The following is a 26,262-nucleotide window of genomic DNA, read 5'->3' as shown; positions in this document are numbered from 1 at the left end:
TCATCAGACACTGCACCTGCGTCTACTACCAGGACTGGCACCGCACACGGCGGCCCAAACCAGCAACTGAAGGCGGTCTACTACCAGGTGTATCTGCAGCCATGTCCTCAGCTGCAAACGCCGTCGATGGAAGGCCAGGAGGGCCTTCGTCTGGATTCGATAGCCCGCGCAATACCCTCGCACCGAGCACGGGAACGGTGGTCGCGATCAACGACCAGACGGCGCAGCCCCAGATACCAATGGCTCCAACTGGCGTGACCAGCACAGGACTTCCCTTCGACGAAGAGGCAAAGTTGGTGTATGGAGTGGTCATTTCCCTTAGAAATATGGTCAAGAAGCTGTCCGGGCGGTACGTTCTTCCCATCGTTCCTGTCGAGAAGTATACTGAATTCAACTTCGTGTAGAGACGAGCAATTCACAGGCTACCGAACTTCAGCATACAGACTACACTTATTCGAAACGCCGTCGGGGTACAAGTTCGTCATGCTCACAGACCCCAAATCCGACTCGATGCGTTCAGTCTTGAAACAAATATACCTCGTTGGATTCTTGGAATACGTCGTCCGCAACCCTCTCATCAAGATGGATTCAAGAGAACAAGGAATCGACAATGACAATTTCAGAAGTGCAATCGACCGTTATGTTAGGGGTCTTCCCAATTATAATTGATGTAGGGATGATAGTGCAGACAGGTAATGGCGGTACTAAATAGTTGTATATGTATTGAACTTGGAACCAAGCGAGATATGTTATCGAAAGCGAGAGTCATGGGTAAATGAAAAGCAAGATTTCAGAGCTACGTGTGTGTGTGTTGGTGAAGTTACTTCTAAGGAGAGATCAACAAGTCCGTTAAGTACCAAGAGGAGTTAATCCAAATAATATGGGCAGACGTCAAGCCCAGCCAGCCATCTCAATCATTCTGCATTTGTCCGTCCTCAGATATCAAACCTTCATAGATTTTTCCGCCTCCTTTTCTTCCTCCTCCTTCTCCAACTGCCGTCTTAACACTTTCATAAGGGAAGTCTTGATCGCCTTCTCAGGTGCACTTTCCTCCTTTCCTTCAGTATCGCCTGCGACTGCCTCGTCCAAGGCCAACTTGGTTTCGCCGAGCTTTAGCATGTCTTCTTCTATCGTTCCGCGGGAAATGAGCTTGACAACGTCGACATCGCGCTTCTGGCCAATGCGATAAGCCCGATCTTGGGCCTGCTTGTCATTGTGCGGGTTGAAATCCTGGTCGAACATCACGACGACGGAAGCGGCGGTCAAGTTGATACCCATGCCTGCATGATGATTAATTCACTGGCTGGATGGTGGGACAGACTAGACGAGCTCACCTCCTGCTTTCGTCGACAACAAGAATATAGGTATATCCTCGTCTTCTGTGAATTCATCGACAAGACTTTGCCGCACGTCGACAGGTGTGCTACCAGTCAGAACCAAGAATTTGATGCCCTTGTTCTTGAGGATGACCTGGAGAATGTCCAGTATTTGTGTGAACTGTGCATAGTATGTCAGCGACCTAGATCCCCAGGACAAAGTGCTTGAAGTACCTGGGAGAAAATCAACATCTTCCTATCCTCCTTGCGATACCCCTCTATCAGCTTCAGCAGGGTGGTAACCTTTCCTGCGTTCAAATAGACATCGTCATTCTTCAAGAACTTGCGAAGGCACTGATGATTAAGGTTAGAACGGCCACGCCAAACCAAAGAAGAAATACATGCCTTGTACGTCGAGCAGAACACCTGCAACTCCGCATCGGTCATGACCGTCATATCCTCCTTAACGTACTCGAACAGCGCCCCACGCTTCTTGTAATCCGGCTCCTTAAGCAACTGGCGTGCCATCCCAGTCAAGTTATCATCTGTAAACAACGTCCGGAACAACATGGGATGTGATGCTGCCTTGCGAAGGTCCATCAGAACATTCGAGCTGTTCTCAACATACATCTTATCCTTTGGACGGATTTTCTTCTTGGTCGTGGGTTTCCCCGTGCCAGTGGGTGTTCCTGTATCTGGGGTATCGAGTTCGGCATCGAGAATGGTTTTCCGGGAACGCTCTAGGGCGTCGTTGTAGATTGCTTGTTGCAACTCTGTCATCTCGCACCATTCTATCCGTTCAGACTTGTTAGGGAGATCCTTCAAAACCTGCTGGGAAGGTTAAGATGGCGTCGGACAGAGAACGTCGACCGCACTTGCCTGATCCTTTCTCCGTCTTAGGACGAAGGGCGTCATCATCTTCTTTGCTCGGGATATCCTCTCTTGCGAAAGTAATGAGACGCTTGCATTTCCCTTGGCCTTAAAGATAGCTTGCAGATCGGAGAACTGCCCCGTAAATTGGTTTGGTAGGATGAAGTTCATGAGAGACTAGAGACGTTTTAGCATTCACTCGCGAAGGTCACGACGGACGGGACATACCACTAGTTCTTGCAAGTTATTCTGCAATGGCGTGCCTGTCAACAGCAGCCGCCAATTGCATTCGTACTGCACCAGGTCTTTGTACCGCTCCGACTGGTAATTCTTGAGAACGTGGCCTTCGTCAAAGACAGTGCACTACAATACCAGGGTGAGTGGTACCAAAGAAAACGAAGGAAAGGAATGCGAACGTACGTCCCAGTCCAACTTCTTGAAGAACTTGCGATCATGTTTATCGCCCGACGCGAGATTGTATGTGGTAATCAAGACTTCCCAACCCTCTTTCTTCTTGCTGCACACGGTATCCAAGAGCACAGCTCGCAGAGAAATCCTCTCCTCCTTTCCGGCATAGTACGTCTGCACGCGAATGTCAGGTGCGAAACGTTTGAATTCTCGACACCAGTTCTCGAGCGTTGAGGATGGTACGACTACCATATGTGGTCCCCGGTTGCCTTGTTCCTTCAGATGGGCAAGGAAACTGATGACTTGGATGGTCTTGCCGAGACCTAAAATTACACACAGGGACTCAGAATTCGAGGGACAAAACGCTTTGAATGGACTCTCACCCATCTCGTCTGCCAAGATACAGCTATACCCCCGACGGTACAGCAAGTTGAGCCAGTTCACACCAAGAAGTTGGTAATCCTTCAGCTGAATGTTCTTGGGAAGCATTGAAGGCTGCTTCGTCAAGAAGTTCTTCGACTTCTTCTCGGATACCTTGGTAAGCGACCGGAGACTGAGAGCACCGTCTTCTACTTCATCAGTAGGGACCGCTGTCGAGGACGTTGAAGGCTTTTTGTCGTCGGTGATGGTCCATGAAGCAATGGCAGACCGCAGACTTTCGCCGATCCTCTCACAGTCTTCGAGGACGGAGTCGACCGATCCGTACCCCTTGAATATCTTCACCACATCGTCGAATATACGCGGGGTAAGGCCACCTAGTGCAGCCGCCTTCTTCTTTCCCCCACTGAACTTCTCGCTGAAATCCTCCTGGGATTCATAGGGTCTCTTGCTAATAATAATCTCCGCCTGCTCAGCGGTGCAGCCTGATTCACGGGTTAGCAAAGCTTATTCATCGATATGGGAAGGGAGGTCTTACCAGTCAGTTCTTGTAACGCTGCAACATCACGGGTATTAAAGTAGTTGAGAGCACGAGTCGTGTAACTGGATTCAGCGACTCTGGCCTTCTTCACCTCACGATCGTCGTCACTATCGCTGTCATCGGCCTCGGATTCAGAGTCCAGCACCAATTTCTTCGTCCGTTTAATTTTGCGAGCAGCAGGAAGGAATGGCGTAGCTGGTGATACTGGAGAAGCCACCGCAGTTTCAGAAGCAATCTTAGATACCGGTGGGGTAGAAATATTGGTCTCGAGAATAGGTCGGTTGGCGTAGATCATGGACTTCTTGCCCTTCTCCCTGACTGCAGCACGTTGGAGTTTGTTGGCCTCGTCGATCTCCTTCACTCGTCCTGTTTCTTTCTCTGCGCCATTGCTCTGAGGTCTGGACGGCGTCGGCGGTGACCAGGATGGGTTGGATAGGAATGCTGCAGCCTTGGACTTGTCGCCGCCGGCTTGTGTCCAAGCAGCCCGAACACGGGCATCCGAGTCCAAAGGATATGCCATTTTGAACAGTTGATACGCGGCGTCGTTGGAAGGTGTGGATGATATACTTGGCGCCGGAGACCCTTGGGTAGGCCTGTCGCGTACCAATCGCGACCTGGAGGAGCCAGAAATTGCCGAAGCAACGTCCGGTAGTGAGTCGTCTTCCGACACAGACATCTCCATGCTGTCTGAGATGGTACGTGGACGACGACGAACGGCAGCGCGTTCGACCTCTGGTGAGGAGGGAATGTCGATCACTTCGCGAGATTGTTGTGATGGACCCCGGTTTAGTCTTTTGCGAGGGGGCTCCTCCTGTTGGATCGTAGACCCATCTGTAGTGCGCTGTCTCCTCAATGAAGAGCTACTAGCCGTGTTGCTCGAGGTAAATGTGGTAGGAGCACTCAAAGGGTCCGCGCCGAATAGGGATCGCGCCTGCGCCCATGATGTCCCATGTATGTTCGCATGGGCTGACAGTGCTGGCATTTTGGGAGGATTTCGAGGGGCAGGTTGGGCATTGTTGATGATATCGGCGGGGTCAGGACTTGAATTTGGAACGAGAACTTTGCCGTATGAAGAGGGTGTGTTCGGGGTGGGGAAGAAGCGGGAGTTGACTGTTGCGTCTCTGGACTGGGAAGGAGGTTGAGGGTAGCGACTCTGACGAGCCCCGTCGGTGGCCAACGACGACGACGATGAGGATGTTGAGCTATTGGATTTTTCCTGTCGCTTTCTGAACCGAAGTTGTTCGAGAAGTTTGGCCTAAGTCGACAGAATAGTGGTCAGCTCGGTGTTCCGCCCGCAATTTTCTGTCATTTATTTTTTTACCTTATTCTCTTGCGATGCCGTCGAGCTCGACATCGTTTAGAATGTATGCGTGATAGGCAACAAGAGGAAAAAAATGAAGAAATGTAGTTTGGAGTTTGAGGCAGGGTCGCTCGTCCAAGACGGTGGTGGTACAGCACACAGGGCAACGAGGGCACGCTTTGGTGTGCTTCTTACGTCGGAGAGTCAAATTAGTGTGGCACAAGAATAATGTATTCGTGACTACAGAGCAATACGGGTATCCGACACACAACCTATATGATAATTGTGAACCACAATCCAGGTGAAGAGTAGCCTCCAAAGACGACTGTAGATGCAAGTATGAATCGCCTGCACCCTTGCAAATCTTCACCGGCAAATGCTGCAAGATGATTGAGATAATACACATGAGTAATAGCTGCTCACACCCCGAGCCAAAGCGCACCGACAACGGGATGCATCCACGATTATATGCAGCATGCTTCAGTAGATAATAACCAGCTCTAGACCTTCACTGTAAAAAAGCAAATCAGGAGAAGAAAAGCAAACCGTCCTAATAATGGATAGGGGAACGTGCTCGTTGGGACACAATGAAGGCGAAGGATATATATCATTCATTGTTAGTAGCACCCGAAGGCTCTACATGGAAAGGTAAGGACAGCAAGGATCATACACATTCATGCGAGGTTCAGAAGGCGGGCGCACATCAAACAGGCACTATAACCAGTGCCAAAACCATGGCATTTGGGTATAGTTTTCCCGCCAGGACATGGGGGATATGGAGAAAAGAAACAGATCCGGATGTCATTTGTTGCTGTGCCCAACAAGTGCGCGATGAACAATGTCCTCCTTCACGGCATGCATGGGACATTGGCGGACCAGAGGGCCATGGCACGGTAGCGAGTAGCCCGTGCAGGGCGACGTTGGCGACCAAGGCGGTCGGAAGTTGCAAGTCGGACGATGACCTGTATAAAGCAGGCGGCGACAGAAGACACTTGTTGAGCGAAGCAGTCACAACGTGCGGCGGTGGTGTCGGTTCTCCTCGTACCCTTCCGAAAATTTGGGGAAAAAAGCCAAGAAAATCAAGCAGCACCCAAGATCGTAGAGCAAGCGAGCGTTCAACCTGCGCGATGTCGCATTCGATTCCGCAACGAAAGATTCAAGCAAGTAAGAGAGAATGCGTTGACATCCATGAGTGACAGTAAAAGCAGTGTTATGATAAAAATATGAGGACAACGTCCAACGACCGATGGCCAGGCGAGAAACCTGGAGAAAACGGTCGCAGACGGCGAAAAGGGATGGTGGTGGTTGAAAGGAAAGAAGTGTTTTCAAACACCGCAACTCAGCCAGCCTCTAAGATTTTGTTTTGCTCTGTTTCTCCTGCACGTGCCGCACCCCATCGGCAATGGGGCGGCCATCAGTGTCACTGATCCAATCAGCCAAGTCAGCTCGCCAACGTCAGTTCATCGGCGTCAGCGGTGAGCTGCGCATATCCACAGCCTTTCCTTGAAGTCCTTCTTCCCAAACTACAACCATGGACTTGGGATTCTTTGACCTTATCTTCCTGTGGATCACCTTGGCCGTAGTAATGGCAGTGGTGGTACCATTCACAGGCGTCCTTGTTCGATTCCGCGCCAATTACAACCCTAAAGGCCTCCACCTCGATGAAGAAGGCACCGCAGTACCTCATACCGGCCCTGTCGTCAAATCCTACATTGCTATGTTCACGAGAGTGTATCGTTTAGAAGTACGTGTATATGCTATTGTGGATTGGCATGCGGACTTACACCCGTTTCACAAAGGGTTGGGCTGGACTTTACAAGGGTCTGAGTAAGTGCTCTTCAGTAGCATTTGACCCTGGATCGACCTGACAAGGATTTTTGCAGTGCCTACCGCTATCACGACCTTTGCGCTCACTATCTTTGTGGTCCTATTCCTCGATGCTGACAAGCCAAGACGACATTCTAAGTATCGGGCGCCAGATTCTGGCATTCTGGTAAAACATGCCTACCCTTGGTTAAACTGACTGTTTCTAATTAATTTACAGGGTACCCTCTTCTACAGTATCCTTATGCTCATTGTCTCGCTGCCATCGACTATCATCACCTATCGGTACGCCTCTATCCGGTCTCGTCTGATTCAAGCACTTAAACAGTGAATAGATCAATTACCACGCCAGCCAAGCTAGGCTACTTTAACGTAATGCAAGCCTTGCGCGTCCTTCTCACCCCAACAGAGCGCCAACGCCCATGGGTCCTCTACCTCACTCCCGGTCTCATGGCGGCTGAAATCTCCCATATCGTTTGGGTAGTTGTCATCCTGGGACCCTTCCGCCGCCTCCTGTTGCCTGCCTTTTCCGCGCCAGAAATGAAGGTTGAGGGTGTCTCAGTGATGTCCATTGTGCTTTACTCTGTGTTGGCAGCTGTCAGCACCGCCGTTATGACCCCTCTTGAAGTCATCGCGACCAGACTCGCCATCCAACGCAACCACGCCTCGCCAGAGTACAATTCGGTCCATCAGGAGGCAGACGGCAGCGATGGCGAAGCTGCAGAAGACTATGGCACTGATGAAGATGTTATTGGGTATGTGGACCAGTCTATTCCAGTTTCCAATGAAGTTAACGTCTTGCTGTAGCTTGAGAGAAGAAGCTGATCCATACCTAGGATTGGTCGATTGCGCGAAACGCATTGTCCAAGAAGAGGGAGTGATGACTCTGTATCGTGCTTGGTGGCTCACATTCTTTGGAATCTGGAGCAACGCGTTTGTTTGAATCTGATCTCTTGTATATTATTTCAGCAGGTCTTGCTGTAGTGTTCCGAAACATCCATTCCACTTCAATTCCTTCCAAGATTGCGAGTATATCGGTCTCTATACGCGTCACGCCAATGAAACCGCGTTTCGCGTTCCGACTCCGACCCAACGGGAGCCCAGCCGACCTTCGCAAGTTTCCTTTAGTCTCCTCTTCAGATCCCGGAATGCCGACTTTGGATGCTACCTCTGACGGCCTCTTCCTTAGTTTCCTGACTCCCACGATACTTAACTTGCATATGGAATCCGACCGTTATGGCGCGACTAGCGGCTTCTATATGGCACGCAATGGGAGAGCAAAAGGACTGCTCTAGAGGTCTACTAGCTGTCGTGAGATAGCATTCAGAAGATCAAGAAGCTAACGACGGTGGTTCTGTGGATTGAACTTGACCCTCTGGGGCAATCTCTAGGATAGATCCAACACAGGGATCACTAATTTTCCAGAAGGGAACGCGATGGCGCTTACTGGTTGAAGTTGGGACTATCGAGTATCTGGACGATGTGGAATCGATCCCATACTACATAGGGTCTATCCTTATTTCGAGGCGTGACCGTCATGCTGACCCATCGACAAGGAGGGTGCTATGTCTGATTTGTGAGTTTAGCTATCTCCGGGATCCCCTTTGGATACTTATAGAGAACAAGGCAGATGTACGAGCAAGAGGATGCCTACCTTAATCAGGGTACGCTATGCCTTCTTTATAGAATGTCCATCAGATTGACTCTTGAACACCATCGGTTTGCGTTATGTTGAGCGACAGACTCTCATCCGGCGGGGCCAGAGTGGTTGTAAGACCGTGCCACAAGGAGCCAGAGAGGCTTTCGTGGCAGTCCAATTATGTAGGTGGGTTTCGCGAATATTAAATAAATGGTTAATTAATTAAAGAGAGAGAAGAGGGAGAAGGAGGGGAGAACACCTCCCAACTTTCCGGGGATGGTGCTCTCCCATGTCCGTGCCACCCCTCTATGGACTTTGACAGCGAAATTCGGGCTGGTAATGAGGTTATTTATAATTTTCGTCCGCGCTAGCGCGCGAATGGTCATCAACACACGATAAACACCTGTGTGGTGTTTCCCAACAATTAGGAAGTGAGGGAACGGGCCAAAAACTGAGTCCATTACAGTCGCTAGGGCCTTCTATATCATCCGTAAGTGATTTTTCGATGGACGGTTCGCAGTAGTCCAATTTTTTCGGGCGCGCTGATGCGCGCTTACCGTTTCTACCCACCGGGTCACCCGATGGGTGCTGCAGTGCCCTCAGAACTTCGCAGACCTAATTTATCTTAAGTCAGAACAGTGAGGATCTTCATCTTTCTGTACTGACGTCGCTTTGAGGTCATAGAATGGCGTCGTGAGTGCTGCAATATATTAATGCAAAGCGCGCCAACTGCCCACTGAGCCCCTATTCCCGTTCTCGCGATCGAGAATTTCAAACTCCGTTTGGTGGTGCCCAATTCCAGGTACAGTTTGCGTCACTGTAACTCGTCTCAGTGGCTCAAAAAGCTACCAGGCATTGTTGACTTTTGATAAGGTCCCATGTTTCAAGGTTTTTTTGTTTTGACTGGGAGGAGCGCTTTCGAGAGTCTCGAGAATGTGGGCCAACCATGACCCATTTAGGTGAGGTTTTCGAAGTCCACTAGGTCCTAACTGGCCCACCACCATAAGCGGACTGCCGCTTTCGTCTCTCGAGAAGGCACCGGCTTGAAAGGTTATAGTTAAGCGGTTCAGATCGGATAATGCTATTTGGCAACCCCCCTGCCGCGAGCAACCCCGGTTGTTTTCAAAGGTGTTATTCTGCTACCATACTCTACTTTTCAGTTAGAGGCACAGAAGCACGTAGCCTGATACTGCTAGTCTTCAAGCCTGGTCTTCTCTCACATCGCTCCTGTCGTCGACTTTCCGAATTTGTGCCTATCGCTTCCATTGACTGGATGCTATTTTTAGGCCAACTAGACCAAAACTAGACACTAGACGAGGAGGTCTGGAGAGTAGGATGACAAATAGAGTAGCTTTCTGATATGTTGGGGTGGATTAGGTGCGTGCCGGACTTTATTCTTGATATTCACTTTCACTTTCCACACGAATCAACACTTCTCAGACGTCGCGGATGTGGTTCTTTTCGAATGCCCTTGTATGTTCTTTCTCTTCTTACTCACAGCTATCACAGGATATTAGTCCTATGGGATAAAACATGCAGCATAACGGCAGATGAATGTGGATTAGGCAAAGACTTCATTCATTCTGAAACCCCGTAAGGTTACGACCATCACCTTTTTAGTTCTCGAACGCGTTGCCGCGATTGCCAGTGGTCCCAGCCAATCGCAAGTTGCATGTGGTGCAGACGCAATGTTGGCTACCTGCAGCCATAAAGGCGACTTCATTGCGGGAAACGATTGACTTCCGGCAAGCGGCGCATTGGTTGAGGAAGCATATGCACAGGCTTTCAGTAGTGTGTTCTGAAGGTATAAAAGCGCTTCGACATGTCCTCTGTTCACTACACTGGAACCTTTTCCAAGTGACCTCTCTCTCCTTCCTGACCTGCCCGTCGCTTCCCTGTCTCTGCCATGCGTTTCTTCGCTGCCTTCGCGGCTGCCACTGTCTTATTGGCGGAACCTGTGCTTTCAGCACCAGGGCCGTCCTTGAAGTCGGTGGAAAGATTCCCCGGACAGACCACCGGGAAATACATTGTCAAGCTCAGACCCGGTGTGTCGCGCAAGCAATGGATTCGCAAGCTCAGGCTCGCCGCCAACACCGTTAACTGGGGCCTCATCAACGGGTTTGCTGGTTAGCGTTCCCTACTATCATGGTGTCAATGTTTCGGTCGCGACTGACTTCCAATCTCACCTAGGCATTCTGAACGACCAGGCTCTCAACACCTTGAGAGAATCTGAGGATGTAGAGTACATCACTGAGGACGGTATCATGTACACCATGTCCCCTGTCACCCAGTAGGACATCCTTTCACGTTCGGTGTGGTTGGGTGTACTTACTCCCCTGGATCAGGTCCGATGCTCCTTGGGGTCTTCAAAGGGTCAGCCAGGCCGCGAGGCTCAGCAACACGGATGTCGCGTACGATTAGCCTCCATTACGCCTCGTCTGCGCATTTCTAATCCATTCCGAAAGTGCACTCGACTATCAGTACACCTACGATTCTTCGGCCGGTAGCGGTGTCGACATCTATATTGCCGGTGCGCGTTCAATCTCCTCTTACTGCCTTCGGAAGATCGTGGCTGACATTTTCGGATAGATACCGGTGGGTAATCGTTCTAATTTTATGACTTGTACAAAGAACCATCTCACCATTCAATTTGATTGGCAGGTATACTGGTCTCTCATGTGTGTCTTGCCCCTCGTGGAGCATGAGTTGGCATGTGCTGATCGACGACTGTACAGTCCCAATTTGGTGGACGAGCTCGATGGGGAGGTACCTTCGGTGTCACAGGGTAAGCCCCTAGCCCCTGAACACCGCACACTGACCGTTAATGGTCTGCTTCATCAGCACCACTGATGGTCACGGTCATGGAACCCATTGCGCGTAAGTTATCTCGTCAACCTCTCGCCCAAATCTCTAAAGCTCATTGGGCTCCTATATCTTTAGCGGCACCGCTGCTGGCGCCCAGTTCGGTGTCGCAAAGAACGCCTCTCTCATCGCCGTCAAGGTTTTGACTGATGGAGGGTATGTCTCCCTTCAGTTCGCATCCCACTTGAAGGCACCACTGACACGCCTATCTGCAGATCTGGAAGCATTGCTGGAATGTGAAGCTCCTGATCCCTTTGAGAAAATCAACGGTCTAAATATCATTTCCAGTGTCTCTGGCTTGGATTGGATTAGAACCCAAGTTGCCGCTTCTGGAAGACCCTCGGTTGTTTCCATGTCCCTTGGCGGCAGTGCCTCGACTGCTCTTGACAATGCTGTCGCCAGTGTGAGCTCAACCCCGTCCCTCATGATCTGGGTTTGCCTGACTTTCCTCGTCTAGTTAACGGCCGCTGGAATCCACGTTACCGTAAGTCGCATCTGAAGAAATCTGCCGTCACTTACTGAACACCTATTGGTATAGGTTGCTGCTGGGAACGACAACAGGGATGCTGCCAACACTTCTCCCGCAAGGACACCCTCTGCCATCACCGTTGGTGCGACCGACATTCAGGATGGCAAAGCCTCATTCTCCAACTTCGGCGCGGCCGTCGACGTATTTGCACCTGGACAGAATGTCATCAGCGCATGGATCGGTGCCAGCAACTCGGTGTGTTCCTCCCATGGATGTTTCTCCGGGAGTCTCCTGACCGAGTCATGTTAGGCAACCAACAGCATCTCTGGAACTTCGATGGCCACGCCCCATGTCGCTGGCTTGGTCGCGTACTTGATCTCAAAGGACGGAAATATCTCTCCTGCTGCTATGGAGGCCAAGATCAAGGACCTTTCTGTCAAGGGAGCTGTCACTGGCCTTCGTACGTGTCCCAGACTACACGCATACCTCGTCTAATCCATCATTGTAGCTTCTACAACTGCCAACAACCTTGCGCAGATCGGCCCTCTGTAAAGTGCTTAAAGGAGCTGTTTCATAAAGTTAGGATGATAAAGTAAAGGGAAAAAAGAAGTTCCTTTTCGTTTATTTAACCACCACGGGTGGCAATCATCGTGTATGCATTCCATCTCCCAATTCAACAAGAATCCTTGGAAAATGTGCGTTGTATGCCTTGTCAGAACAGATCCTGGAGTAAATCAAAGCAAAAGTGATGCAGAAAATTCTAGTCCTCTCGTTCGTTCTCCACCCCATCCACCCTTCAGCTATTTCATGACAAAGCTGTGGCACCCACTTGCACCCTGGGCGCTTAAGTTCAACCGGCGCCGGTGGAGTACACTTCCAATTTGGGAAGGTCTGCCGGAACATTCTGGGGCAGTTCGGAACCGTGAGAACTTACTAATGGAGGTATGGTTTGCGTGCAGCGTCCTCAACGCCTCTGCACTCGACGTCCATCATCTTTGAACAAAAACTATGGCTTCGCACTTGGTACGCTGGATTAACAGTGGAATTGGGTGTCTTCTCTGACCACTTTACAGGCTAACATCTTCGGTACAGAGCAGGACCGCGTAAACTGCTCTTTCTATTACAAGGTGCGTCCAACCATCTTCTGAGAATCTTGCAATATTGACGGGGATTGTATAGATTGGAGCTTGTCGACACGGCGACCGTTGCTCAAGAAAACACATCAAACCACCATTCTCCCAGACCATCCTCCTTCCAAACGTCTATCACAACCCCGCTCACGACCCCGTTTGCAAACTCACAGAGAAGGAATTGCAAGAGGGTTTCGATGCAGTGTATGAGGACCTCTACTGCGAGCTTGCCAAGTTTGGCCATCTTCTCGAACTTCATGTGCGTGTTTCTTCTTTTTTCATAGAAGGATTTACTGACTTTGGACGCCTAGGTTTGCGATAACGTCGGTGACCACCTGATTGGTAACGTATACGCTCGGTATGAATGGGAAACTGAGGCACAAGCGGCGGTCGACAGCTGCAACGAGAGGTGGTATGCAGGTGCGTAATGCGTTTCTTTTCATAAAAATGCATTTTCTAACATCTTCTACAGGACGCCCGTTATACGCTGAACTTTCGCCAGTGACAGATTTCCGCGAAGCCTGCTGTCGCCAAAACGAGAACGGCGAATGCAACCGTGGCGGATTCTGCAACTTTATGCATCTCCGACTTCCCAGTCCTGAACTGCTCAGACAGCTGCGCCACGGCCAACGTCTCGAGCGTAAACTCAATCCCCCAAAGAATGAGAACGGTGCTGGTGGTTGGGAGCCGTCTAAGCGGGAAGGTGGAAGGGGTCGTAGCGCCAGTCCTGGAAGGAGGACAACCCACAGTGGTGAGGATAGGTGGACCAGGAAATAACCGCTTATAACTTCTAGTGAATGTCTTTCAAAAGACTGCTTTCCGGTTGTGCTTTCCCGTAGTCTGTATCATTTATACTATTTGTTCCAACGCTTTTACACTTTAGGTTTTCAGGTTTTTAGCATCATACCAAGACCCCATGGTACTCCCCTTTACCGGGTCCTTGCAATTGCGGCCATTGTACAATAAATCTAGGTAAATTCCATTGCATGAGAACGTCTACTTGCGAGATTAAGACGAACTGACCTGTCGACCATAGGTCGAATCAGCTTGCCGGTTAATGAGAGACCTTTCACGCGGGTGAACGATTCGACATAGATTGTGGTTGGAGCTGGTAGCCCCAAGAGCTGTCTTTCTGTGAGCAGCCTTCTGTTTTACCGCCCAAAGAATCACGGACCTTGTTCCAGTATACTGCAACACAGAGAATGAAGCAGGTACCAGGTCCGTTCATTATGAGTACCTCGGGGAACGGGCACTTCTTATGGAAGAATGGTTCGACCATGAAGTAATATACACATGCATAAGTAGAGATTAGGGCGGTCAAGGGGGTGGTAATCAGAGGCTGATGAACACGGCGAGCACGAGGTATTGTTGTAACTCGGTATTGGGAGCTAGAATTCTGTAGCCAAAGCATTTAAGTACACACATAAGCACTACCTTCTACGACAACGTACGTTTGCCCTCGACTGCTCAAATTGGACAACCTGCTTGACACTGAGGTTGTCACCTTCACTGACGAAATAATGTCGTGGCTGGTATCGTTGGAGATCAACTCCCTTCAACAGGGCAAGCGCTTCACTGGTGTGGCCGCCTGGAACGAAGGATTGAGTGAGAGTCCAAAGGCCGCCAAGGAGACATACCAGAGCCGAGGAAGACCGCAAGGCTGCAGGTAGCGCTAGGTTTCCGTGACGCGGGCTTCTTGAACCTGGTCGCAGGGAGAGTGAAGAACAACCGAAAGAGTAGCACCAGGGAAAGTGCTGAGAAGCCCAGAATAGCACTGAGCCAAATTGTCATGTCCAGAAATACTAGGTCGTGCCTCCCAGATATGTCCAAGGTAGATTTGACCACGAAAGGGTTGAGTTCAGATACAAGTCATGGTGAAGGTCGAGGAAGTGATGATGGCCACGCCATCACGCGTGTCGCGATCAGCGTCCGGTTTACGCGAGGCGCGTCGATTCCAGCTTTGCTTTCGACGATGATGTTGGGTAACCCAATTCACTGAAACAGGTCAGTTCCGTTATAATTTAAAATGACCCTAAAGCTAATGTAGTAGCAGAGGATATAGTTTACTATGACCGACCCAATTACTCCCAAAATCCTCCAGGAGATTCGAGCAGCAGTCAAGGACTGCTCCGACCGTGGTCTATTCGTAGCAGCGAAATGGTGTGGATTGATTTACGACTCTTCGAGGAAATTCGTGTACCAATCTACTCAGGGCAACAGATATACTACTGGGTATCCCAGCAGAGAAGAAGCAACCCCTTCACGGACCGGTGGATCCTGCCCCGGGGGGTTCTGCCAATCCCTTTGAAACCTCAACACCCGCCAGGCCAGCCGCTCCTTCAACGTTTACATCCGTTACACCGGAACCTGCTCAGCCCCTGGCTCCAAGCCTGGTCCCTGTTTACAATCAACATCCTCAAGCGCCGAAACCGATAGTGTTGTCCCCAGAGCAGCAACAACTCGAGTATCGGGCTCTGGAGAATGAACAAGACCTGTTGGTCGGTGCCAAATCCTACTTCGATGCTCGAGAATTTAGGAGGGTGGCGTTCATGCTGCAGGGATGCAGTAGCTCCAAAGCTCTCTTCCTCAGCACGTATAGTTTCTTCCTGGTGAGTCTCCTCAGTCAGCTCTACAAAGCATATGGTGTATTTATTTCGTCAACGAGAAAGGCAACTGAAAGACAGGCCTTGATCGACTGGCACAAGCTCGATAGTGTGTTTCTTTTGTCACCGTGACTTGATGAGACCTCTTGTTGATAGCTATCCAGGTAATCGACATCAGCCTCCACTCCCGGTGAACGACTCCATCAATGCAATGTTAGAGCGCGTGAAGGATTCCCAAGATCCCTGGTGTCAGTTCTTGTGTGTGCAATAAATCGTACCGGCCCCAACGCTATGCTAACTTGCACCAGGAAGGCGCTCTTTTTGTCGAGATTATCACGACGCGACGAAGCCATCGCCACAGCTCTGCAGTCGATCGCAACTTATCCGTGGAACTGGTCGGCGTGGTCCCTCCTCGGCAGCTGCATCAACGACGTAGAAGAGCTGAACTCGCTACTTGCTCTTGTCCCTTTGCCGGCAACCCATCCGCTAGTCCAGTTCTTCATCATAAAGACTTCTGTTGAGCTGCAGAATCCATCAGAAACTGAACTCGCAATGTGCGATCGCTTGCTGTCTGAAAACTACTTTTCGCATAGCATGTGGTTGATGAGCTTGCGCGCTGCTATCCTTTATCATCTTCACGGTATGTCTTTTCACCAATCCTGATGACCTCCATCTAATGCCTCGCAGATTACGAACAGGCAGAGCAACAATTTGACCGGATATTAGGCATTGACCCGTACCGAGTCGACGACATAGACATCTTCTCCAACATCCTCTACGTTCAGGACAACAAGTTGAAGTTGTCGCGGTTAGCGCAAGATTTCCTTGCCATCGACAAGGACCGTCCAGAGATATGTTGTCTAGTCGGTGGGTCAACCGCCTCGTAGACATGCGTATATTCTGACTATCTTCGCCAGGAAATCATTATTCCCTTCGTCAGGAGCACGAAAAGGCGGTCAAGTACTTCCGCCGGGCTACGCAGCTGGATCGGACATATCTGACCGCTTGGACGTTGATGGGTCACGAATACGTGGAGATGAAGAACTCACACGCCGCTATTGAAGCCTACCGTCGCGCTGTTGGTACGTGACCCTTGAAAACCCGTTTTGAAACTCGCTGACCTTGTTGCTCTGCATAGACATCAACCGGAAAGACTATCGAGCGTGGTATGGTCTGGGTCAGGCTTACGAGCTACTGAGCATGCACCACTATGCCCTCTACTACTATCAACATGCAACGGCCCTAAGGTAAAGCCCCCTACAACTTGAAAGTGGACGGACTATCTCACTCCCATTAGGCCATATGATGTGCGACTATGGCAAGCTCAAGGCTCATGCTATGAAGAGATTGGAAGGTTAGTGTGGACCGAGATTCTGTCGAGGAAGCATTGTTGATAGCCCCTTAAAAGGCCTAGGGAAGCGATCGACTGTTACAAGCGAGCTCTGATTTCTTCCGAGGCGCATGAAAGCACATTGTGTCTCAAATTGGCAAGGCTTCACCGTCTGCTTGAAGAACATGCTGAGGCTGTGGGGTACCATCGGAGGGTGGTGGAATTATGCCAATCCAACAGTAGGTTGAAATCGCTGACTTGGCCTTCTGGTTGTTGACCTGTCTTCCTCTAGACCGACCCATCACAGAATACGCAAAATCCAGCATAGAAGTCGCTGAATACCAGATGACGATACCTAACGGGAATCTTAACTTGGCGAAAGAGTATCTGGAGGCAATTGCCGCTAGCAATGCAGAGGATGTGGGTCGGGCGACTGAGATGTTAAAGGTTGTGAAAGGTCGACTGGCCCAGGCAAGTTAACCACAAGAATTGCTGCATCGAGGACTACGACTACTACCTTATATAATTCGTGCTCATGTACAGCAGAAATACCCTGTTAGGCCTGAATTCCAACCTGCTCTCCATTGCAGAGATGGGAACAACCTTCTTTTTTGAGCTTGCTCCGGAGGCGGGCCTGCCCTAATGAAAGGCTCGGTGCCGGTCACGGGCTCTTGGGCCCAAACTCTAACAAACCAAAACGACAAATGTCGACAGGCGTCGCCTCGAGCTTGAACACCGAAAGCACTCAAAAAGTTCCAAACTGGACTGCATCTGTCGTGAAAAACGGTGCAACTTCCAATGGGTACACTGTCGCACCATCTCCTGTGGCCTCGACCTCGTCCGGGTCCCTAGTCTGGCAGCCTCCCATCCAGCCGGCAGTCCAACAACCTGCTCAAAACGAAACAAGTTATCCTTCTTCTGCGTGGAAACCACACAAGGCGGAGAAAAGGACAGCTGAGGAGCTAGAGATTACTGCTGCTACTGCTGCGAGGTGGGTCATCGATGTCTTATCATCTCTGGTATTGGCCTAATCAGGTTCCAGGGTTGCAACTCGAATTGCCGAGGACCAGGCTGCTGTGCTCAACCCTGATGTCGACACGCCTTTTGAAGACGAACACGATGTTGTGAAACGGCTCCTTCCTTATCACATTTACCAACAGCCCAAGGACGATCTCCAGGCCATTTTGGACAGCAAAGGGAAGGGCAAGTCCGTGGACCGAGGACTCGAGGCCGAAATTGAAGGTTAGTCTGTCACAAGCAGCATCTTTTTTTGGTTATGCTCAGATTGTAACAGAAACCAAGTTTGCCATTGAGTGCTATAAGCGTCTTGAACGGCTAAAAGCACGTTGGCGCAGGGTTAAAATTCGAGAGGGACAAGTATGTCATGTCTATTTCGGAAGGTCCCGATAACTCATTAGGCTTTAATAGCGCGCTTCTCCGGACGACCAGGCCTATGTGTTAGCGCAATTGGTTCTCGAGGCGGAGCGAACGGAGACAGCGGTGTTAAGCAATGAACTGAAGACGGCCAGAAACGAATTGGATCGGATACAGAAGGAACAGCGCTTAGCTGCCAATACAGCTAGGATGACACAGTTTCCTGCTGCTCCAGCAAGTACACCGACTACTACAACGCCAGCACCAATATCGGCGCCGTATTACCGTTCCTATTCTTATGCCTACGCCCAGCCGTATGGTAACCCCGCAGCCCATGCCACAACATCAACATTTCCTGCGACGCCGACGACAGCCCCGAGTCCAACAACGTACACACCGTATCAGCCTGGTGGTGCCATCCCTGTTCAACTTCCCGTATCATCATTACCAGCGCTTCACGCTCTTGGAATCATCCCTGTGCCGGCAACTGCGCTACCGCCAGAAGGACAGCCCCAACCACCAGCTATTCTTAGAGGGTCGTCTGCCAACGGTTCGATGTTGAGCTTAGAGATTAACGTCTCTCTGCTGCAGTCTGCGCAGATGAGCGGTCTTGCGATTATCCTAAACTCGTTGGTGGCGCGGAATACTAGTTTGGCAGCCTCGGCGCCTGGAGCGTATGCGGCGCATGGGACAACAATGACAGCTCCAAACCCGACGACCAATGGAAGTAGTTGAAAGCACATAATAATGTTGATGTATCATAATACTGTATCATTATTACAGAATTTTTGCACCTGGGCTGGCATGAGAACTGTTCGGAAGTTGGACGCGGGGTGAATATGTGATTGCCATTTTGCGGGTACTTGGCGACATCACAAGTGACACTGGAAGTCTGGAACCGTGGAACGGGTTCTTGTGACAGAACCACCACCATCCCACCTTTCTCCCCCTCTCCCTGGCCATGCCCCCGGGTGCAAATCTCACCGATCCACGAAATTATAATGCACCACTCGACCCAGAGTCTCGCCGTGAACGGCTACTGAGAATCAGTAGTACCGCGACGGTGCAGACGATATCCGGGGTCAATGGCAACCGGGATGAAGATGATGAACAGGAAGAAACCGGCCAGCGAGGCAGGGCAAGGGGACATTCAGTAGCGACAGAAACGACGTCCCTGCAGAACGAGGACGCGAGCTCCTATGGAACCCTACCCCGACGACGGAGGCTCAAGAATAAGGCCTCAAACACATTCGCGGGAGGGCGGTTGGGTTCGGTACCCTTTCTCAAGGCCTTTTCACGAACAAACACCATAAACAGCGACGATACACCAGTCTATACTCCTCAAAGCCTTCGAGGGTTCGCGTACGCTCGTCTCAGCAGCGCGAGACCAATATCCGCCTATGACCCGCCCATTGATCACAAGGATCCCGAAGAAGTCGACCTGGACGCTAAAATCAACGGAATCCGAGTCTGGTACTCTTCGTACACCTCTATCGACTGGCTTCATGATGCTATCAAAGACTCTCTACGCTTCTCAAAGCTACGCAAGCGCAAATCGATTCGTGCCCGTCTCCGCCTGGCGTTCGACAAGAGTTTGGGGTGGATAATCGTCACCATTGTCGGTTTCCTGTCAGCTGTCGTGGCGTTCCTTGTCGTGCGCAGCGAGCAATTGCTGTTCGACTTCAAGGAAGGCTATTGTGCAGATGGCTGGTGGAAGGCCCAGCGGTTCTGCTGCCCTGTGGGCGACACGCCTGCGTCAGGTTCGCCGTCTGAAGCAACCGAACTCTGCGATGCCTGGATCAAGTGGCCCGAGACATTCTCAGCTGGGGAAGGGCACCAAGCAGTCCTAGTGGAGTACACTTCGTATATCGGTGTTGCGGTGAGTCTTGGCAGCTATTTCGGAGTTGGCTTCTATCTTCTGACAGAGTGCTTGGTGTTTTGATATATAGCTCTCCCTCGCTCTGGTCTCGTGTTTGTTGACCATCTACCTCACGAAGTCGACAACGTTCGTAACTCGGAAGGAGTCCGGTGTCGCTGGGATCAAATCCACGGGAGCGTCTGGTTCGAAGGCCCCGAAGGTGCCCGTTACGCACGGGCGCAAAGTTCTTTACTACGTGAGCAACATTATTTCACGGGGAACTTCGTGGACATTAGGCTGATTGTTGGATGTAGGCTGCAGGAAGTGGTATCCCGGAGATCAAGACCATTTTGTCAGGTATGCGTTTGGTTGATTGATCCTGTCTAAATTGGATATCCCCTGAACACGATGGCTAGGCTTCGTCATTCACGGTTACCTTGGTGTTCGAGTCTTGTTCACCAAAGCGGTTGGTCTGGCCTTGTCTGTTGCTTCTGGTCTGTCCCTCGGCAAAGAAGGTCCATTTGTTCACATTGCAAGTTGTGTTGGCAACATTGTCAGTCGTATCGCTTCGAAGTATGAGCTAAATGAAGGTGTGTAAACCATAACCATTCGTTACCCCGCCTGGACTCAACTGTAGCTCAGCCAAACGTCGTGAAATTTTGAGTGCGGCCTGCGCTGCAGGTGTAGCTGTCGCTTTCGGAGCCCCTATTGGCGGAACACTGTTCAGTCTCGAGGAAGTCTCCTATTTCTTCCCTCCAAAGGTACGATGCGCGCCCAAAACCTTGCTATTCTTACTCACGTACCACTCTTTCTAAAGGTTATGTGGAGAAGGTCAGTGACATGACAAGTGGTTCCTTTCATCCTGTCTAAGGTGTCGCCTATAGTTTCTTCTGCGCCATGATTGCTGCTATTACCCTCAAGATGCTTGATCCGTTTGGCACAGGAAAGCTTGTGCTATTCCAAGTCACTTATGACAAGGTGCGTTAGTACACCAGCCCTCACATCTGTACTTTCTAATCTCCCGAAAGGACTGGCATGCTTATGAACTCGGCCCATTCCTTCTTCTCGGCGTCCTTGGGGTAAGTCATTTTCGCCGATCGTCTTTCATTCATTTATTGAGGACATTACAGGGATTGTATGGTGCTTGCTTCTCCAAACTGAACTATCGCTGGAGCAAGAACATCCGTGGCAAGACGTGGCTTGGAAGGCATCCTATTTGCGAAGTTTTGATTGTAAGCGTCCCCCGGTATCCCCCGTACGATCATCGCTAACGTTCGCGTAGATCACGTTCATTACCAGTTGCCTCTGCTTCCTTAACCCCTACACGCGTATGGGAGGGACGGAACTTGTCTACAACCTCTTTTCTGAATGTCGTCCTGGAGGCGATTCCCATTCAGGCCTCTGCATAGTTAGCCCTGGGTCCTGGGAACATGCCTGGCCTGTTGCTAAAGCCATTCTCATCGCCATGATGGTGAAAGGTGGTCTTACGGTCGTAACCTTTGGAATCAAGGTCCCAGCTGGAATCTTCATCCCCACCCTCGGTGTTGGAGCATGTGCAGGTCGTGTCATGGGTATTGCGATGCAATATCTCCAGATTAGAAACCCAGATGCGAGGCTGTTTGCTTCGTGCCATGGGGACCTAGGATGTGCGTTCCGTTTGTCGTGGAAAGTGTTCTCTTACTGACTTGGGATAGGCATTGTTCCTGGTCTGTACGCCATGGTTGGAGCTGCAGCCACTCTTTCTGGTGTCACTGTACGTGACACACCGCTCCCAGACCATGGCCATTCCTAACACCATATTTAGCGCACCACCGTTTCGCTCGCCGTCATCATGTTTGAGCTCACGGATACCTTGACGTATGCGGTCCCAGTCATGCTTTCAGTCCTCGTTGCAAAGACGGTGGCGGATGCTCTGGAGCCCAAGGGTATCTATGATCTGGTCATTGAACTCTCTGAGCTGCCCTACCTCGATTATAAGAATGACTATGTCTGGGGCAATCTCCAACTTAGCGATGTTGTAGGTTCCCAATCGTGCTTATGGGTCGATTCAGCATCTCACACCCAGTCCTTGGCAGATTTCGAGAGATATGGCATCTATCAGGATCGACGAGAAGAACACTGTCCAGAGCCTCAGCGACAAATTGCTTACGCTCATTTCGACTGGCGCTCACGATCTAGGCTTCCCTATTCTGAGACCAGACGGTAATGATGATGGTGTGCGACTTGTTGGATACATCGGTACCAACGAACTTGAGCATGCGCTCAGTAGGTTCTTTTCCTTCTCGACCTTACGGGTTGTTGATCTTTCTTTGTAGGTATCGTGGCTGATAACCCGACGGCTGAGGTGTATTTCGGTGCACCCTATACTAACGATATGGCTTCTTCGATCTCGTCCTTTGCCGAACCTGCGATGCCCACCCATTCGTCCAGCGACCCCTACGATTTCACACCTTACATGGATCAAGCACCCTTGACGCTCACCAACCAATCCCCCTTGGAGATGCTTCATCGATTCTTTGTCAAGTTGGGCGCTCGATACGTCGTGGTTGTTGACAGCGAAGGGTTGTGTAAGTTGCATTTGCACCTTTGGATATCATCCCACAGGTTATTAATGTTCTGGATTTGACAGACGAGGGAATTGTCGAGAAGAAGAACTGGCTCGCTTTCCTCACCGAGTTCGAAGAGAAGTAAACGTGCCGTATCGTTTCAGTCTTCTTGGATACGGATACATACCCCTCATATGCGGTTCCTGTTTCTTGCTGTTTCTCCAAGGACGGTTCATATCCAGATAAAGTGATGGACAACGCCGGTTCACTTTGGCCGTTATAAACTATACTTTACACCTCACGACTTGACACGCTGTCTCTATTAATCATTTCTGTGCTACATTCCCTTTCGCGTAAAAGGACGTTTCCCGCTTCATTTTTTGCTGCTGACATGGCGGTTTGTTTGCTATATCCCCAACAACCTAAAGTGGCCTTGCTTCACTCTTATAACTACCTCCTGTAAATGCGCTCTCTCTCTTTCGTGTACATCGTCACTGCTACTACATCACCTGTAACCTCGAATCCCCATGTTGTTTTTGCTTCCGCCCAGGCTCGAACTCTCCCACTATCCAAAGAAGGAAAATGCTTCCCGCGTCCTCGATCATCCACACGCGTCGGCTGGCTTGCATCTTTTGCGATCCACTAACCCTGTTCAGTTGTGCATAAACCCTACAAGCTCCTCGCGCTATATCTCTCTACACCTACCCAAAGGAAAGTATCCTCCACAAAGACGCCTATAATCCAAAGCCACCAGCACAATGGCCACCTCAGGACTTGGAGTTCCCGTCAAGCTTTTGCATGAATCTTTGGGACATATTATCACTGTTGAGTTGAAGACGGGGCAGCTTTATCGTGGAAAGTTGGCTGAAGGTGCGTTTCTTTTTATACATGGAGGATTGGAATCTGATTGTTACGTTTTACTTGTGTTTGCTTGTTTCTTGGTCTGGTTGGGTGGTGAATCTGTGTGGATCTATCGGTTGGGTTTGGTCCATTGTGGAATCGTATCGCGATGTGGGGTGCTGGGTGTTTGTGTTGCGTTGACTTTTGCCCTGTTCTTGCGATGAACGCTTGACCCGGCTATCCGCCCTTTCCAATCGATCCGTGAATCGAAACTGCACTCGACGCTTGTACCAAACCTCCAACAACGCTCTTCATCCCCCACTACCAACCATCCAATCATAAACCAACCACCTCTAACCAACTGCTTATAACTCAACCAACGACCCCCCCAACCAAAACAGCCGAAGACAACCTCAACATCTCGCTAAAAGACATAACTGTCACTGGACGTGATGGGCGAGTTTCTCAGTTGGATCAAGTGTACATTCGGGGGAGTATGATTCGGTTCTTTATCGTGCCTGATATGCTGCAGAATGCGCCTATGTGAGTTTTTTTGTTGTTTTGTTTGTGGAGGTTTTTGTGGTCTCTTGTGCTTGCTTTTGGGTGGTTGGTGGTTTTTGGGTGGGTTGTTGGTAATGTTGGGGGGTCTGGGTGGTTTGGGTCATTCTTTTCCTTGGTTGGATTTCTGGTGTGAGGGCTTGGGGTTGTTGTGGGTCTGGGAGAAGAGAAGAAAGTCCTGGACTCCCAGGATGCAGTACCTTGTTGGACGAGGATAGCGCTTCGATGAGGATGCACGCTTCATTGATCTTTGTCCATCTCGTGGTCTTTATTTCGTCATGTGAGCATTCTGATCGTATACTGATTACGCTCATCTCCCTAGGTTCAAGCGAGTTGGACCCAATGCTATGAGGGGAAGGGGTATTGGTACGGCGCGTGGTCGCGCGACCATTATGCGAGGTGCGTCTCTACTGTCAATACGGTGTTCGTATTCTCACTGACTGATCTCTTCGTTGAACTTTCTGTTTCTGCGCACCTTTTTGTCATTCCCCGAATAGCCAACGGTTAGTCTCTCTCGTTCCTTAATTATCGCATTAGGACACATGACTCACCTTTCGTTTTTTCCCTTTCCTGTTTAGCACGGAGAGGAAGGGGTGTTGCACCGGCTCCTCGAGGAATCCGACGATGATCGATGTTGTTGTGTTCTCCTCAAGGTCATCTATCATTCCCCCATGTTCAAGTCTGTGTCTGTATATCATTCAGCGCGACGGTATCGTATAAGAGATCGAAGTGGAAGGAGTGGAAAACGATGTATATGGAAGGGGCTTTGAGCGCTTGTCTGCTACCACTGCGATGCCCTTCTGATCTCTTCTTCTGTACGACAAGACTAATGTCGGGGTTTGTATGTTGTATTTACTCTTGTCGCCAATCGTCAATGCTTTCTTTCTTTCTTTCTTTTGTTGTATGTTTCTGTAATTGCTCGAATTGCGATCTTCCTTTTACTGTTTAGCTCGTTTGGTTCTGATGCTTAGATGATTCTGTTATGTCTGGCCGCAAATCCATGTTTGGAGCGAACCAAGGAACAAACCGATGTGGCATCTCAAAAGGCGTTCATCCATTGGTCATGGTTTGCGTAGTTTCTTACGCCTTCTCTGACAGGTGTGGAATTTGCCCATGCAGATAATGGAGGGCATTTCATTCTATGCTACATTCATACGTCTCGTACAAGAACGGATTGTAGTGCCTGGATGGACGGAAGTTGGACGGAGACGAGATGGTTGGAAATGGTAGTATTATTTGATTTGAATAACCTCCATCCCCTTCAACGCGACGCTTGTTCGGAGGTACCCTGAGTTGCGGTTCCGAGAGGGATGATTGAGGGTTCAAAAAGCTCCACAAATTGTTGACAAGTAATTCATGTAACCCTGGACTCTTGAGCGTGAGCGACATTCGGACCCCAACTTTTTTCATTGTCCATGTTTCATTGGCCACTAAACCCGCCTTGGCGCAAAACTATGTCGTAGAAAGCGCTAGAAGTCGGAAACGCGACCTTTGAAGCTCCAATCGCCGCCATCCTCTGTCCACTTTCCTACTGGTTCGCGTTTTGGACCGCCCCGTTCGCCGGTGGTAGGGTTGACTTCGCCCTCGAACTCGGGTTGGACTGGGGTGGGTGCGTCTGGATGGGAGGGTTCTGAGCTTGTTTGGGCTTTGCGTTGGAGTTCTTCGAACTCGCGCTGCTGGGCTGCTGGAAGCGGGGGTGGTCTGGGACGGTTCAAGTCGGCATATGTGCGTCTTTGGATTGGGGCCAGGGTGCGTGCCCTTGCCCTAGTCGAAGCGAGTGCCGAACGGAGCATGGTGTGTGTGCAGCGTGAGTTGGTGAGTACTATGCAGTCAGCAGAGCTGCTAAGTGCTATGTGGAAATTGAGCCGGTGAGTAAGCATGTGTTTTCCACGGAAAAATGAGGTATTTAACCGGGGTTGGGAGTGTGGTTCCGTTAGGTCCTGGTTCGGTTCGGCTTTGATCTGCAAGTGTGTGCGATCATCGCTATCCCCGCATTCACCGCTGTTGCCCCTGTTGCTGTTGTATTGAATTAGGAATCCCCGAAATGACAGGACCACGACGCTCAAAGGGCTTCAAGGGGTTTTGCTGCGGAAGGGAAGGGATGGGCGCTGCAGGGCGGGCAGGGGCGAGGGCGCGGTGACGCTATGGTCCATGCAGAGTTGATGTCGAAGAGCGCTTCGAACATTTGCAGCTCACCCGAATCTAAAAATAAAATGCCGCGGGTTATCCGAGTTGGCGGACTTTTGGCTGCGAGGCCATGGCATAGACTCTCTCTCTCTCGAGATGGTTAGGATTTTGAGCGCTACAAAAGTCTGGCATTCGGGCAAGGATGAGCCTCACGCGGACAAAGCTATTGGCGAAAGGAGTGATGCAATGGATGAAGCGAACCATGGCTCGGAGCAGAAGAATTCATTTA

General features: G+C 50.3%; 11 protein-coding genes across 11 annotated transcripts; 8 read left to right on the top strand and 3 right to left on the bottom strand.

The window, feature by feature from the left end:
* Nucleotides 1-101: 101 nt before the first annotated feature.
* On the top strand, nucleotides 102-669 carry CC1G_04565 (hypothetical protein; the record flags this gene model as incomplete). The annotated part of the gene is made up of 2 exons (XM_001830080.2): nucleotides 102-349; nucleotides 405-669. 2 exons carry the CDS (start codon nucleotides 102-104, stop codon nucleotides 667-669), a joined length of 513 nt encoding a protein of 170 aa, XP_001830132.2.
* A 273-nt stretch (nucleotides 670-942) lies between these two features.
* Nucleotides 943-4,867, bottom strand: CC1G_04564 (Fun30p; the record flags this gene model as incomplete). The annotated part of the gene is made up of 7 exons (XM_001830079.2): nucleotides 943-1,280; nucleotides 1,335-1,497; nucleotides 1,551-2,144; nucleotides 2,415-2,549; nucleotides 2,607-3,457; nucleotides 3,511-4,768; nucleotides 4,835-4,867. The coding sequence occupies 7 exons, from the start codon at nucleotides 4,865-4,867 to the stop codon at nucleotides 943-945; spliced, it is 3,372 nt and encodes a 1,123-aa protein (XP_001830131.2).
* A 1,447-nt stretch (nucleotides 4,868-6,314) lies between these two features.
* On the top strand, nucleotides 6,315-7,580 carry CC1G_04563 (hypothetical protein; the record flags this gene model as incomplete). Its single annotated transcript, XM_001830078.2, has 6 exons — nucleotides 6,315-6,557; nucleotides 6,613-6,640; nucleotides 6,697-6,806; nucleotides 6,858-6,922; nucleotides 6,973-7,392; nucleotides 7,445-7,580. Exons 1-6 carry the CDS (start codon nucleotides 6,345-6,347, stop codon nucleotides 7,578-7,580), a joined length of 972 nt encoding a protein of 323 aa, XP_001830130.1. The 5' UTR covers nucleotides 6,315-6,344.
* A 2,546-nt stretch (nucleotides 7,581-10,126) lies between these two features.
* Nucleotides 10,127-12,159, top strand: CC1G_04562 (serine protease; the record flags this gene model as incomplete). Its single annotated transcript, XM_001830077.2, has 15 exons — nucleotides 10,127-10,402; nucleotides 10,467-10,566; nucleotides 10,622-10,687; nucleotides 10,742-10,806; nucleotides 10,866-10,871; nucleotides 10,938-10,954; nucleotides 11,012-11,061; nucleotides 11,118-11,153; nucleotides 11,217-11,294; nucleotides 11,354-11,374; nucleotides 11,427-11,541; nucleotides 11,596-11,622; nucleotides 11,677-11,862; nucleotides 11,917-12,067; nucleotides 12,116-12,159. Exons 1-15 carry the CDS (start codon nucleotides 10,183-10,185, stop codon nucleotides 12,157-12,159), a joined length of 1,182 nt encoding a protein of 393 aa, XP_001830129.1. The 5' UTR covers nucleotides 10,127-10,182.
* Nucleotides 12,160-12,615: 456 nt separating this feature from the next.
* Nucleotides 12,616-13,612, top strand: CC1G_04561 (splicing factor U2AF 26 kDa subunit; the record flags this gene model as incomplete). The annotated part of the gene is made up of 5 exons (XM_001830076.2): nucleotides 12,616-12,630; nucleotides 12,681-12,734; nucleotides 12,787-12,996; nucleotides 13,049-13,157; nucleotides 13,210-13,612. The coding sequence occupies 5 exons, from the start codon at nucleotides 12,616-12,618 to the stop codon at nucleotides 13,512-13,514; spliced, it is 693 nt and encodes a 230-aa protein (XP_001830128.1). The 3' UTR covers nucleotides 13,515-13,612.
* Nucleotides 13,613-13,705: 93 nt separating this feature from the next.
* CC1G_04560 (UDP-N-acetylglucosamine transferase subunit ALG14) lies at nucleotides 13,706-14,528 on the bottom strand (the record flags this gene model as incomplete). Its single annotated transcript, XM_001830075.2, has 4 exons — nucleotides 13,706-13,861; nucleotides 13,912-14,133; nucleotides 14,189-14,325; nucleotides 14,375-14,528. The coding sequence occupies 4 exons, from the start codon at nucleotides 14,526-14,528 to the stop codon at nucleotides 13,706-13,708; spliced, it is 669 nt and encodes a 222-aa protein (XP_001830127.2).
* A 277-nt stretch (nucleotides 14,529-14,805) lies between these two features.
* Nucleotides 14,806-17,150, top strand: CC1G_04559 (cell division control protein 23; the record flags this gene model as incomplete). The annotated part of the gene is made up of 11 exons (XM_001830074.2): nucleotides 14,806-14,897; nucleotides 14,950-15,346; nucleotides 15,407-15,449; nucleotides 15,505-15,598; nucleotides 15,649-15,980; nucleotides 16,028-16,207; nucleotides 16,258-16,422; nucleotides 16,479-16,587; nucleotides 16,638-16,694; nucleotides 16,749-16,909; nucleotides 16,963-17,150. 11 exons carry the CDS (start codon nucleotides 14,806-14,808, stop codon nucleotides 17,148-17,150), a joined length of 1,818 nt encoding a protein of 605 aa, XP_001830126.2.
* Nucleotides 17,151-17,374: 224 nt separating this feature from the next.
* Nucleotides 17,375-18,779, top strand: CC1G_14138 (hypothetical protein; the record flags this gene model as incomplete). The annotated part of the gene is made up of 4 exons (XM_002911559.1): nucleotides 17,375-17,661; nucleotides 17,713-17,912; nucleotides 17,965-18,047; nucleotides 18,099-18,779. The coding sequence occupies 4 exons, from the start codon at nucleotides 17,375-17,377 to the stop codon at nucleotides 18,777-18,779; spliced, it is 1,251 nt and encodes a 416-aa protein (XP_002911605.1).
* Nucleotides 18,780-19,005: 226 nt separating this feature from the next.
* On the top strand, nucleotides 19,006-22,593 carry CC1G_14137 (voltage-gated chloride channel; the record flags this gene model as incomplete). Its single annotated transcript, XM_002911558.1, has 15 exons — nucleotides 19,006-19,923; nucleotides 19,994-20,158; nucleotides 20,217-20,259; nucleotides 20,319-20,492; nucleotides 20,545-20,663; nucleotides 20,720-20,733; nucleotides 20,787-20,880; nucleotides 20,931-20,981; nucleotides 21,033-21,134; nucleotides 21,185-21,548; nucleotides 21,597-21,655; nucleotides 21,707-21,919; nucleotides 21,978-22,167; nucleotides 22,218-22,469; nucleotides 22,532-22,593. The coding sequence occupies 15 exons, from the start codon at nucleotides 19,006-19,008 to the stop codon at nucleotides 22,591-22,593; spliced, it is 2,820 nt and encodes a 939-aa protein (XP_002911604.1).
* A 613-nt stretch (nucleotides 22,594-23,206) lies between these two features.
* Nucleotides 23,207-24,474, top strand: CC1G_04557 (small nuclear ribonucleoprotein Sm D3; the record flags this gene model as incomplete). Its single annotated transcript, XM_001830072.1, has 4 exons — nucleotides 23,207-23,318; nucleotides 23,690-23,831; nucleotides 24,169-24,245; nucleotides 24,425-24,474. 4 exons carry the CDS (start codon nucleotides 23,207-23,209, stop codon nucleotides 24,472-24,474), a joined length of 381 nt encoding a protein of 126 aa, XP_001830124.1.
* Nucleotides 24,475-25,060: 586 nt separating this feature from the next.
* Nucleotides 25,061-25,664, bottom strand: CC1G_04556 (hypothetical protein). The gene has a single exon (XM_001830071.2). The coding sequence runs from the start codon at nucleotides 25,637-25,639 to the stop codon at nucleotides 25,316-25,318; it is 324 nt and encodes a 107-aa protein (XP_001830123.1). The 5' UTR covers nucleotides 25,640-25,664; the 3' UTR covers nucleotides 25,061-25,315.
* Nucleotides 25,665-26,262: the final 598 nt, after the last annotated feature.

This window comes from Coprinopsis cinerea (genome assembly GCF_000182895.1).
Source record: "Coprinopsis cinerea okayama7#130 chromosome 3 map unlocalized cont3.3, whole genome shotgun sequence".
Lineage (NCBI taxonomy): Eukaryota > Fungi > Basidiomycota > Agaricomycetes > Agaricales > Psathyrellaceae > Coprinopsis > Coprinopsis cinerea.
Note: the sequence above shows the minus strand (reverse complement) of the source record. Positions and strands in the feature narration are given on the sequence as shown.